This window comes from Grus americana, chromosome 2, assembly GCF_028858705.1.
Source record: "Grus americana isolate bGruAme1 chromosome 2, bGruAme1.mat, whole genome shotgun sequence".
Lineage (NCBI taxonomy): Eukaryota > Metazoa > Chordata > Aves > Gruiformes > Gruidae > Grus > Grus americana.
The window spans coordinates 162,735,178-162,748,605 of record NC_072853.1 but is presented as its reverse complement, the minus strand read 5'-3'; the positions used below and the strand labels follow the sequence as shown (position 1 = coordinate 162,748,605).

At 40.6% G+C, this 13,428-nt stretch overlaps 1 protein-coding gene across 2 annotated transcripts in view; it reads left to right on the top strand.

Moving 5' to 3' along the window:
* Nucleotides 1-13,428, top strand: part of LOC129202889 (sodium channel protein type 5 subunit alpha-like) — a 216,745-nt gene that overhangs the window by 119,951 nt on the left and 83,366 nt on the right. For both annotated transcript variants that reach the window (XM_054816497.1, XM_054816498.1), the window contains 2 exons: nucleotides 22-195; nucleotides 1,631-1,987. In XM_054816497.1, the coding sequence (XP_054672472.1) occupies nucleotides 22-195; nucleotides 1,631-1,987 (531 nt within the window). The remainder of the gene's footprint in view (nucleotides 1-21; nucleotides 196-1,630; nucleotides 1,988-13,428) is intronic.

The window sequence follows — 13,428 nt, the reverse complement described above, 5'->3', positions numbered from 1 at the left end:
CTTCGTATTTTCTTTCTGCAGGTCTTCACTGGGATTTTTACAGCAGAAATGATCTTCAAAGTAATTGCCCTTGACCCCTACTACTATTTTCAGCAGGGCTGGAATATTTTTGACAGCATAATTGTTATACTAAGCCTGATGGAACTGGGTTTGTCCAGCATGGGAAACCTGTCTGTTTTACGCTCCTTTCGATTGGTAATGGGCTTATTCTGTTCTTACCCCTCGTCTTTTATTACATATAAACTCTGACATGAATGCAACATATTGTCTTAAAAACGCATCTGCCAATAAAGACTGTAATTGCTGCAAACTGGTGAACAATACATGACACTAATTATAGGCTGCAGGATAAATGGAATTGTTCCAGATTTACATCAGGGTAAATGGGAACATAATTTGATTCCTTCTAGCTGTGCGAGGTACTTGTAGCACACTTAAAATATTCGAGTTCCAATTTGTAATAAAAATCTGCCATTTTATACCTGTACACCTGTTAGCATAGTCAGCAGATAATTGATAGCCCAAGAGATGCAAGAGCCAGTAACTTGTCGTTTTAGAAGTTGTTATTCCTAAATTATGTTATAAACATGCCACCGTTCTTTTAAATGTTGTCAAAAGAAAATGTCTTTGAATTATTCACGGAGTGATTTTTTTTTCTAGAACTGATCAGCATAACATAGCATCTGTCTTTCACGGGAACTCCTTAGCTGTCAGCTCCTTTGTTATGCACGGGATAGTGGTATTCTATCAATGAGAGACTGTCGACATATTGGAACAGAAAAGTAGTTTCCTTGCCAGCCTGACATTTGTGTTGCACTTCATGTACCAGGATGTCCATGCTAATCATTCTGGCCATGATATGGCTTCACAACTTGGAAAGACCAGGAAAATAAGCCGTTATGGTTACATTTAGCAAAAGACTTTTTTTTTTTTTCCCCAAAAAAATTCTCTGCTCTGCTCAAAAATGCAAATTCTTTCGCTGCTGCTGCTAGGTCCTGAGAGTCTCCTGTCATTTTCTGAGCAATCCCTCTTCAATAGGGCTGAAATTAAACCTTCACTTGAAAACACAGCACAAGGGCTAGGAACCATTTACATTCTTAAAATAGGTCTTAAGTGGAACGTGGGTTGTGCATAGACTGCGTGATCCTCAGCACAGAGGTGATTTTCACCCTGGGAGCTAACAGCTAATAGCATCTGGCTGAGGCTTGCTCTGAAACACAGAGGAATTGCTTCTCCCTTTGTGGGATCAAACCCTAAACCCCTTCCCCCAGATGCCTGCCAGGCTGTTTAATTTGAGGAGGAAAAGCAATGTAAAAGAAAATATTAAGACCTGAGAATTGCTCCTTCCATCCTCTCCTCACCGTGATATCGGGGGAGTGAGCCTCTAAAAGCACGTCTATCTAACAAGGCAGAGCATTGCTCTGGAAAACTTAATTCTCATCCAAGAAGCCCAACTGATATTTTATTAATAGATGTAGTGAGGTTAGCAGGAAGTATGGCTAAAATCACCTTGTACCGCACACACTGTGGCATTTAATGTCTTTCATGTTTTACTCACTTTAATAATTCATCGGCTGAAATGTCTGTTGCTTCTGTGAACTGACACTGTTGTTTATGGTTTTTTTCACAGCTGCGAGTCTTCAAATTGGCAAAATCCTGGCCGACCTTAAATACACTCATTAAAATCATTGGCAATTCAGTGGGTGCCCTCGGTAACCTCACTCTTGTGCTGGCAATCATCGTCTTTATTTTTGCCGTGGTAGGAATGCAGCTTTTTGGGAAAAGCTACCTGGACAACGTGAAGAAGATAAGCACAACTGGCAATTTGCCACGGTGGCACATGAACGATTTCTTCCACTCCTTCCTTATCATCTTCCGAATTTTATGTGGAGAGTGGATCGAGACCATGTGGGACTGCATGGAAGTAGCTGGGCAGCCGCTGTGCCTTCTTGTCTTCTTGTTGGTCATGGTGATAGGAAACCTAGTGGTGAGTTCTCAGGATGTTTTTTTTTTTTTTTCCTCCCTTTCCTGGTGTGTGTGTGTGTGTGTGCAAATGCACCATTTTTTAACCCAGAAATGGCAAATCTCACATTGTTCCATGGCTTTAATTCGATGAACCAAGTTGTTACCCAAAGAAATTTCTTCATATCCCAAATACAAAATTGCTAGCATTGCATTACTACTTAGGAATGAAGGCTTACTGATTTTTTGCAGAACAGATAATGTTTTACTAGAAGAAAGTCACATGGGCTGGTTATAATTATTTTATTTCTTAAGCCATTCATGGGGCTGAAGGGATTCCACTGCTCTTCTATACAGGAGTGAATATCACCTCAATGGTCACTGCATTGGGAGATATTTTTATTTCTCTTCACTTTTGGTCCAGAACACGTGAACCTTACAGCTAGCACAGTGTCTTTGAGTGGAGTTTCATATGTCTTTAGCCTGCATGTTCTAGGAAGCTGCAGGTTGTGTTTACAGTAATGTCACTTGCTCGCTTGCTTTTTTAATAGACTATCCCATAAGCACGGCTTGCATAAGCTCTGAACCTATTAAGAGTGAATTGTATTTCCCTGTTGACATCTTATGGAGCGTTTTGCTGGCTTGCAGTCATTGTGGAAATGTTTCGGCTGCTCAGCTTAGAGAGCATCTTTGACATTGTGGCTGTAATGGGCTTACTGTTTATGTAGTGAGTTGTTTAATAGTAGATGCTGCTATAAAACAATGTTGGGTTTTGCTACCGATTGCTTTTAGTGGTTGTTTTGCTTTTAAGTACCCAATGTTTTGGTTCTCAGCTACTGGGATAGAAAAGTTCTTGAAAGACCTTGTAGAAAAACAAAGAGCATTATTTTGTTTAAATTAATTTATATTTTAACAGTTAGTTTTATACTGAAAATGTTGATTGCAAGAGCAAATTATATTTTATAGGCTGGTTTTATAAAAGTCAAAAGATTAAACTATGATTACTCAGAAAATGGCAGATTACTCATGGTTTTTTCCCTAACTTCTCACTTCTATAGATTTTTCTTGGAACTAAATGTGATTAGAGGAGATGGGGCAAGCTATTACTTTCTGCATATCTTTTTAGGGAGTTTAGCCTGAGATCCAGAAAGTTAATCTCTCCCTACCATTAAGCAATGGATTCTGTGTATGATAATGAAACCTGAAAATAATATGTGGTAAATTCTAGGGAAAATGTTAACATTTGAAATATTCATGGATTATTAAAAGATGTGAATTTGCAACATCTGATACCCTTACATATTAACATTCATCAGTGTGCATAAGTTCTGTTAAGTATAAAATCTGATTCAGCAGAGATTGCACTAACATTATCTACATATATTTAACCTTCAGTGCTCAGAAAAGACCGTCCCAGATGTAAAACCAGATAGTGAAAGACCCTGTGAGCATGGATAAACTGAAGTTACTGGTCAGCTGAAAGTAAAAACGCTAGCTTTATCCTTTTCAGCCAACAGTTCTGTAAGCATGCGGCAATGACTGGTAAATAGGAATGATTATTGTCTGTAGATCACTCAAAAAAAAAAAAGAAAGAAAATTATTCATAGGTGTGAAAAGAAAAACAGATTCTGAATCATGAGCCTCATTTAGTGTCAACTGCGGCACACAGAGATTTCATGACGTTGATTAGCTGGTAGAAGGAAGGTCATCTTATTCCTCTGGCATCAGCAAAATTCTTGCTTTCTTCAGTGAGAGTGGATTGAATTCACAAACTCACTTATTTAGTGAACATCATCAGACCCAAAAATTCTGGTAGCCAAAAAGCACCACAAGCCCTTTAAAATAAGAAGATTCGAGCATTAAATCTTTTACCTGTAACTCCGTTGCAATCTATGCCAGCAAAGTTTCTCTTTTAACTTGCTGAGATCCTTCTTCCTCCTCTGAGTTTCCAGCGGCAGTTCTGATAAGAAAAATATTATCCTGAGGTGGTATCTCATTTGGACTCTGAATGCTTTCTTAGTCTCTGAAGGCATGGAGGAAATCCTGCAGCGGTTTTCTGTACGTAGCAGGTCTGCGCACTCGTCTAGATTAAACACTTTAACCTGCCACATCTGCCAGCACTTATGGTCATGTCTGTGGTCACTTTCCCAACTGCAAGGCTAAGCATTAGAGAGCAGACCTGGTCTTTAACTACTGTAAAGTAACGGCTGCAAAGTGGTGTTGGAAGAGTTACAACCGCTGTGATTCTGTGGTATGTTCAGTGATTCGGTTTGCAGGTCTTACCGAGCCTTGCTAACATAAATTCAAAGGAATGGTGGAAGAAAAGCCAGGAAAGTTATTAAGTGCCCTGGGCAACTTCATGTTATAGAACAGTCCAGCTGTTGAAAGGAAATTTAGTAAATCTTAAATCTACGGTTTGTATTCATACATCCTGAATATGTCTTGGACCGGTGCAGTGCCACATGAAACTGTGTATTGCTGGTCAGCTGATAGTTGAGTCATCTTCAGAGAACTAAACTTCACAACATAGTTGGAAAATTACGTGCTGTGTAGCTGCCTTTTGCACGATAAGTCACTATTGTCAGAAGGCAATTTTAGAGTCACTGAAGCTGCTTTGGAAGGTAAAGCCAAACCAGTTAGATAATAAAGTTTCTCCCTCCTTTGTAAGAAAGAGCTTCTGAAATTGCTAACTGAATAATTATTCTTACTGCTAAGTTTTATAAAGGGCTTAACATATTTCCTATGTATGTTTATGTTACTGAGGTTAATAAGGAAAATCACTGAGACAGGAATTATTAAGAAGATGTAGGGGAATTTGGGTAGCGAGGCAGTCCCTGGTGCCCCCTACTCTGCTGGGTCAGCCGATGCGACACCAGCCGATGTGACACCAGCCACTTCTCAGGGGACAATTGCATGTAATGGGCGCTAACGACGTGCATGAATAAAACTGACACCTCCATCACAGACGGAACAACCTTCCAACCTCATTCTGTGTGCATGACGTACGCTGGGCAAGCCACCCTTTTATTCTTCTGGCGGCCACGCAGACAAAGCCTGATTTCTAGCAGCTTCTCCTGAAATGCCCCAGGTGCAGGGCAACTTGAGGCAGGGCAGAAATGCACTCACTGTCTTTGCTCATGGTCCGATTCGGCTGTGTATGACATAGGCAGCACCCAAAAAGCACCAGTTAGTGTTAACCCAAGCGAACAGCCACAGTGCATTAACTCACCCTCAGGGCTCCGTTCCTGGACTGCTGTTGTCTCACCTCTACCTGATTTATGTACATCCTCTAGTACTTCCATGACACATGCACCACCATTCCCCAACCACCGCAAGCTGGTAATTCACTGCTGCATTTCCATGGTGGATTCTGTCTTCCTGGAGTCACAAGCATGTGTAGTCTGCAATCAAGGAAGTGATATCCTCAGAATTTCACTGCAAGGAGAAATATAAGCCTGTAAACGCTCTGTAAGGATCAATCCTGGGCACTTCCCCCCCTCTCCCCCCTCCACTCTCCATGGAAATGCTATTCGCTCAGGAAAATATTAATGACATTTTCCGAGAACACGGAGGTAGAAAGCACCACCACTATCTAGGGTATCAGGCTATCCTGTAGGAAGAATTGCATAACTATTATGATTGAATTAATGTGTGATGCATGGAATTATGAAATACAAAGTGTAAGGTCATGCACTCAGCCCTATTTAAGAATTTATGTTATGACCAAGTAGCTTACCAACACAAAATATTTGAGAGCATAATAAAAGTATACATATCAGTCACTGTGGACATCTACATCTGAGATAATTGCACGGAGATGCCTTTGTAGTCAGATCTAGTTAATGGAGTCTGTGAAGTCATAAAATTTCTTACCCAAAAAGACATCTAAAATGCATCAGATTAAATAGACCCTAAAAGTACCTATTTCTGTCTCTGAAGTCTTGGGAGGCAAACCAAGACATCCCCGTGTACATATCACTAGCTGACTGAGCCAGTACGACATACCAATGTACCAATATATTGTACCCATTAAAAAACTAAATGAGATTCTAATACATATCAGGAAAGGTAATTGCAGAGGAGAAAGGAGAGTATGAATGCTGTTGCACAGCAATCTGCAATGCTGGATATGCAATACACCCCATTAATGGCTGATGCTCAAGAAAGATTAAGTACCGCTGGAGGAAGCACAGTATGGGAATATGAAGTCGATGAGGGGAATGCAGAGCTAGGCATGGGAGGAGAACAGTTTAAGGGACAGGATACTTCTCATCCCAAACTAGCATGTGAGATGGACCTTGATTAGTTTGTGAAGGATGAAACCCATGATAGCAGGGGGCTTGACCTGGTCACCCAAGACGACCTTCCAGTCCTGTCTTCCTATGGTAATTTGAGTGCCTGGCAGTAGAGCTGCTCAGCATGGTTTGGATGAGATTTGAAGTGGCCTGCTTTGGTTAAACTCAGTCGAAACTTTTCTCTGAAAAAGCCAGATATGCCTGGAACCCATCCTCTTAGTCTGCTTCCATGTCTCAGGAAGCCTTAATGGATGTTTTTTTCTGTTTTAACATGGTCCATGACTGTGACATACAGAAATCTGGAAATGTCACATTCTTGGAAAAAATAAGTTCCTCCCTCCCTACATGCCTTTCGTACAAGTCAGTGTAGCATAGTTCCTTGAAGAGATGTTCCGGGAAAATGCTGCTAAACTTCCATCAGGTTAAAATCTGTAGATTCTCAAACTGGTCAGATGCCAAGAAAACCTCATTAGGTCTCATTCACCACCATTTTGATCTTTAACAGCCAAAGTCTGTTGATAAAATGGCATATTACCACAGCTGTTCTGACAGAGACATGTCTCTGCAGCAAGGCAAGAAAGAAAGAAATCAAGTTAAGGGGAATGAGAGCAATGCATAACTTCTTAGTACTTCCACTTCAACATGTTCTTCTACAAGAGTCTCCCTCCCTCCCACTAGAAGGTTGTCCTGAGCACCACCAATGCAACCTGGATGGGAATAAATGTCCTAGAAGGAGGAGAAGCGTGAGCGGGATGAAGGGCCATTTAACACGGATCCTGACCTAAGGGATGTGCAAGAGAGAGATTTGGTATGGGCAGGATTGTTTGGGTGGGGAACAGAAGTGACTACAGGTATATGTGAAGCTCAGGCTATGAGAAGAAATTCAGAGCAATTTCCTGTCCTGGATCACTTTCCTAAGTGACAGACCCTAAGTAACGTAGAGAGTCATTGGGTCCCATGTGGCTATCTAATAGCAGATACAGCTGTAATCCTATAGTTAAGCAAAATTGCTTTCTATGTGTGCCTGCAAATTTGTGTCTATCCAGGTCAATTGTTTCCTTTCCTGCCTTTTTTTTTTAACATTAAGAACAATGTAAAGGCACGTGACAAATGTTTAATTCTGATTAGCTTTGTATTTTTTTATTATTATTATTTTTTTGCTTTATTTGCTAATATTGCCTTTAGTTTGGTGTTTGCAGTCAAGAAAATAACAAAAACTCACAAAAGAGGTAGCTGTGATGTATAGTGTATAAACATGTAAGGCGAGGCTTACATGGGGATTGTATGGTCTTCAGCATGGGGGTTTTGTTTCTATATAAAATAATTTCCTAGATTTTATTATTGAGTGTTACTACATGAGCACCGTGATCTCTAATCAACAAACATAAGAGGAAGTATATTTGGCCACCTGTGTAGGAGATCTGGTAGCCCACACTGGGAGAATCCATCAGCTGGCCGACTGTATCAGAGTTTCTCAGGCGGGGCGCTATCCCAGCTGGAAGTTTGTGGTCAGTGCAGGGTATGAGAAAGTTTAATAATATGGAGCAAGATGATCTTTTGCATTTGTCCTCAGTGCCAGAAAATGTTCCTGGGCACATTTAATTTATTAGTGTAGAAGTAGCCATAATGTCCTGTCTCACCCAATACTGATACATCCCTAGCACTGCAAATTTCTCAGCAGATCACAACCGGGCTTGAGAGAGGTTTATGGTAATGTGTCAGATTTTCTTTTTGTTTAAATGAAATGGATATAGAGAACTATCACTGTGCCTCGTGGCAAAATCACAAGTAATAGCGAAATAGCTAGGCATCTCACAAGCCTAGGAAAAAGTGGATTACAATTTTACGTTTCAAGAGCTCAGACAGCCAAAGCTTATTATGATGGTCAAAGAAGGTCTTCAGATGAGACTTGTATTTCTGCCTGACATGATGGGACTGTCACTGAGGGAAGCTACATCAAGATTCCGACGCTTTTAAAAGACATGAAGCATTCACCAGGAGATTTCAAGACCATGAAACTTTTCACAAGGTGATTAAAGGTTGCTTTACCCCAAAGGAACAAGGCGTTATTCATTAAGATTTCTTGTGCCAATAAACGAATGAAAATGGAACACTGATGACACGATAGCACTTTTCCAGCTATCTCATTATTTTCTTTTCAAAATATGTACAAATCTAGAACTACTGAAGCCCCATTTTCATGGGTTTTACTGTCTATCCCTAGAGAAATGTACAACTCAAGAGCTGCAGCGAGACTTACTGCCCTGAGTCAAGTAATTATTTTTGCATTTAATGATAAACATGCTCTTATTCATGGGGGCCACTGAAGACATCTACTCTCTGAGTAAAGGTTAATCTCCTTGGAGGGAAACGTAGTATTTGCATTTCTTCTGATGATTAATATAAATGAACTGGAATTTTAAAATATTGTGTGCCTTCTAATTGCACATACTAGGTTAGATCTGCTTGCTGGAAATTAAAGCAAATTTGGGGAGAAGCTATTACATGGCCAAGTTACAACATTTTAGGTTTTGGGCTTTTAATTTTCAAACCACAGTAGAGGTCTGCATCCTGAAACTTTGTATATTGTACTTCTACCACCAAGCAGATACTCTCACTGGGGCCCACTGGTTCCACTTCTTGCACAATGGAAGGAAGAGGGGATAAGATGCAACTATATAAAGCTAGGCAAGAACAGTGTTTTGCAAGGAAATGTGCATCCACAGGAGATTCAAAGAGAAGTTCAGGTCGTCCCAAGTTTTGCATGAGTACTGCTTTCCCTCCGCTCTCTCTGCACCCCCGTGTTCATGTCCTGGATGCCGTTGTTCACCTTATCTGCTCTTTCAACAGCTCCCAACATTCTGAAAAGTGTGCATTTATGTTTTGGTTACATCAGCTGAGAAGGCCACTAGACAAACAGGCGAGAATAGGCATGTCAGTAACAGTCATCGTCAGGACACACAAAATCTGCAAAGCAGCAAGCAGAGTGTGTGTGAGGCACTGTGGAAGAGGAAGACTCATCAAAAAAGCTGTAGGAGCCATAATGAGAGCTGGAGGAATTCTGGACATGGGGACTGGAGAGTTAGAGGGTCCGGAAGAAGCCAGGGAGCCCAAGGGATCATTAGTGAGAAGTGGAAGTGTCATTTGAGTCTGTCTCATCAGCTTGGACATTATATAAGGGAGGCAAATTTTCTTTCTTGAGTCACATGCAGAAGAGCCGCCCAGAACAGATGAACAAGCACATTTGGGGTCACAAGCAAAACAGAGTCAAAACAACTGTCAGCATGTTACCATCCTTTTTGCTTCTACTGATGCATGCATATGGCTGGCAGCACGTACATTTAGTGTGATACTGGAGAATTCAAACCTCAGAGGAACATAGATAAACCCCAGTGCATTTCCCAGCTTCTCCCTTCATATTTTTCATGCCAGCTGCATAGTCCATGTGTCCCAAAGCCAGTTTTGCTATTTCTATTCCCCATTATCCATCCTTGCTTGAGCAGTGGCTGGGAAGCAGAGCACTCGGGTAGCCAATACTTTTGAGCAAACATCTGACTATATCTACTTAAGTATTAAACATCTTCAAGAATAATGAAAGGTCTGCCAGAAACAGATAGCATCATGTGATGAATCAAAAAGATAAATCCTGACACCAACCATCAATCAGTCCGGTTGCCTCTGATGACTCCTAGCAGAGACGGAAAGCTTGCATCCTCGTACAGGTTACTTTAAAGACAAACCTTTTGCCTAAGGATCCATGCTTTAAAAATTGTGTGATTTATCAGTGTCCACATAAATAACTATCATTTATTTTACTGAGTAGATATATCCCACCCTCACGTGTAACACAAGATGCTGGTGCTAAAACGTCTGGGGAAATTAACCTCAGGATGCTTATAATGGACCATCAAAGACTGCTGGGTTTCAGAAATGCCACTGGATGGTAGATTAAGTAGAGTCCATTCAAAGCTGGGAGATATAGGGCTGCTTTGTCCAAGAGATGTGAGGGAAATGCACCTGAGAACAGACGGGAGAAGAAATTGTACTCCTAAAAAGTAATCTGCTTCCTTCTGTCACTCCAGATTTATGAGTTTCTGTATCCTGCCATAGGCTGTTGTTTCTTCTGAAGAGTTGAATCTTGGCACTTGGTGACTAAATCTGAGCATGCATCTCGTGTTAGGGGACAAGTGCGTTCAGTTCCTGTTTTCAAGGTACTATATGGTGTCCATGTTGAATATATACTAAAATCTGCCAATTTTTTCCCCTGCAACATTCGTCTGCAGAAAGGTATATCTTTTTAAATACAAATAACCAAAATCCTTATAAAAGTTGGCGTAGAGAAGAGGAGCAAGCTTCTGATGCAGCTGAAAGGAGGCTGAAAACAAGAAGTGTACTAAGGCTATTTTTCATCTGTGAAATAAGGAATTCCCAAAAGCAATAATCCAAACCAGATTCATTGGTGGGCTGTGACAGACTTTGGCATTTGGTGCAGATTTTCATTGGTAGAATTGTAAGTATTGCTTCTTGATCTATAAGTAAGTCACTGGGATGTATCAGAGAGGAAGAAAATCTAGAGCTAGTGCTCTTCCACACATATGTATATAAGGGAATATGAAACTATCTCCCATTAACCTTCATGGGTGTAAGACAACTTAGAAATATGGAGGAAGAAGAATGCTAATCTTCCCCTCTACTCCTCTCTTGTGAGACCCCACCTGCAGTACTGCATCCAGCTCTGGGGGCCCCAGTACAGGAGAGACATGGAGCTGTTGGAGAGGGTCCAGAGGAGGCCACAAAGCTGATCCAAGGGCTGGAGCACCTCTCCTATGAGGACAGGCTGAGAGAGTTGGGGTTGTTCAGCCTGGAGAAGAGGAGGCTCCGGGGAGACCTTATAGCACCTTCCAGTGCCTAAAGGGACCTACAGGAAAGCTGGAGAGGGACTGTTTACAAGGGCATGGAGTGATAGGACAAGGGGTAATGGCTTTAAGCTGAAGAAGGGTAGATTTAGAGTAGATATTAGGAAAAAATTCTTCCTTGTGAGGTTGGTGAGGCACTGGAACAGGTTGCCCAGAGAAGCTGTGGCTGCCCCCTCCCTGGAAGTGTTCAAGGCCAGGTTGGATGGGGCTTTGGGCAACGTGGTCTAGTGGAGGGTGTCCCTGCCCATGGCAGGGGGGTTGGAACTAGATGAACTTTGAGGTCCCTTCCAACCCAAACCATTCTGTGATTCTATGATTAAGTTCAATCACCTGCCCCTTGGAAACCATCCTTGTGCCTTTTGTTCTAGTTGTGTTTCCAAGTCAAAGATATTTCTCTAAAAATGTTCCTTAAGCATTGCCTCCATTATATGAACTGCTGACAAGATGAAATATTTTTAATAGGATCCACCATATATATATATATGTACATATGTATATTTTATTTGTGAAGATAATACTAGTGGATTTTTTGTTGAGATTTGGTTGTAGTCCAGGGATTGAAGAGGAGCTGAGTTTTCAAAAATAAAAACTGCAGCCCTGTTAATATGCCAGGCATCGATAGGGTAAAATACTGCCCATTTTTTGTACTACATCTGTCCTTGCTTAATAGGGTAAATAGGGGTTTTTTCAGTGGTTAAGTTCTTGCTAATAGCTGGGTAGTTATTAAAGATCTAGAAGACACTGAGTCAAATTTAATTGGACAAGAGTGTGCAAAGGTAGGTACAACTAAATGTGTCTCTTTTTATTAGCATCACTGCGCGAGTTGTCTGGATGTCATTGAAAGGGTAATGACAACAGAATTCGTCCTAGTGTGTGCTAAGGGAAGGGCAAGGTTTTAATGTTAAAATAGACCAGGTGGTACAAATTTTATACATTATTCATTATTCCTAAACATCTTATACTTTTGTTTAAAAAAACAATCAGTTAAAAATATTATTTTTTTCCCACCAAAACTAGGAGTAAGCAGTTCATTCTAACAGTTGCCTCTAGAAATAGGTTGTTAAAAGGGATACGTGAAACAATCAGCTAGTCCTGACAGCCTTAACCTTCTTAGGAGGTGTGTGATATTTAAGAGACTGGAATTTATCTTTTCGATGTTCAGAGCTTATTCATATCTGTATTTACCACCTAGCACGTACCTGTCAACATGGTCTGTGGCTTCCCAAGGAAATATGCTGAAGAATACATTTGGACACTAAATGTAGTACACAGGATTAGATATCAGTTTCTTGCCTTTCTGGGTCTTATTGAATAGTAAGAAGTTCCTGTAGTCAAAGAGGTCCTGCCTTTGTTCTCCTGCCACCATCCCACATTTCCTCCCATTCCCAAAAGTAAGCTTGGCTGGCTCTTACGCTGTTAAACTCCTCTAAATCCAATAAAACCACTGGCTCACATTTGCTGAGGAGAATCTCCAAAAGATATGGATCTAGGCCATCAATTTTGTATTACTGCAAATGATACAAAGGAAAGGAGAATTAGACCTGGGCTTTTTTTTTATCCTTCGTAACATTTTTATTTCTTTTCTGCTATTTAAATCTCTTTTGTTCTATTTCCCTGTCTTTAGATTTCATGTGTTATCTTTTCTTGTTCCTGTTTTGCTTGGGTCATCCCTAGCCAGACTCTTGTTTAAATTAGTTCTCATTGAATATGACGCAAATCTGCCCTTCATTTATTTTTCTTCTACCAAAAATGTTTTGGTTTTTTTTGGTCAGCTCTGGGGTTGATTATAGTAATTCCCTCTTTGTAATTGCCACATATCTTTGCTGTAGTCTTCCTAGCCCCATGCTTTGAGCAAATCTCCTCCTCTTTCAACATTGCTTTGGCTTTCTGCCTTTCTTGACATCTTCTTCAAGCTCCATCTCATTGTATATCTTGACTTCACCCTTCCCTATGCACAAGCAAATTCCAAGTCACTGTCCTGAAGCCATTTGAAATTATTGTAATTATTTCCATGCAAAAGTGGTTTTACTTTTTGACCAAGCCAATTATTGTACAGAAGTTCTGCCTTCTGTGGTTCGTTGTCATATTTTCTTGGGAAACAAGTCCATGCTAATTGATATCAGGGCTTGGATTGAAGTATACTGTTAAAATTGTTGATATTTTCTGTACTGAATTTTCATGGAGATGAAAAGAGGCACTTACATTTGTCTTTGAGGATAGACATTTTTCAAGTAGCTCTACTCTCAGTTTGCCTC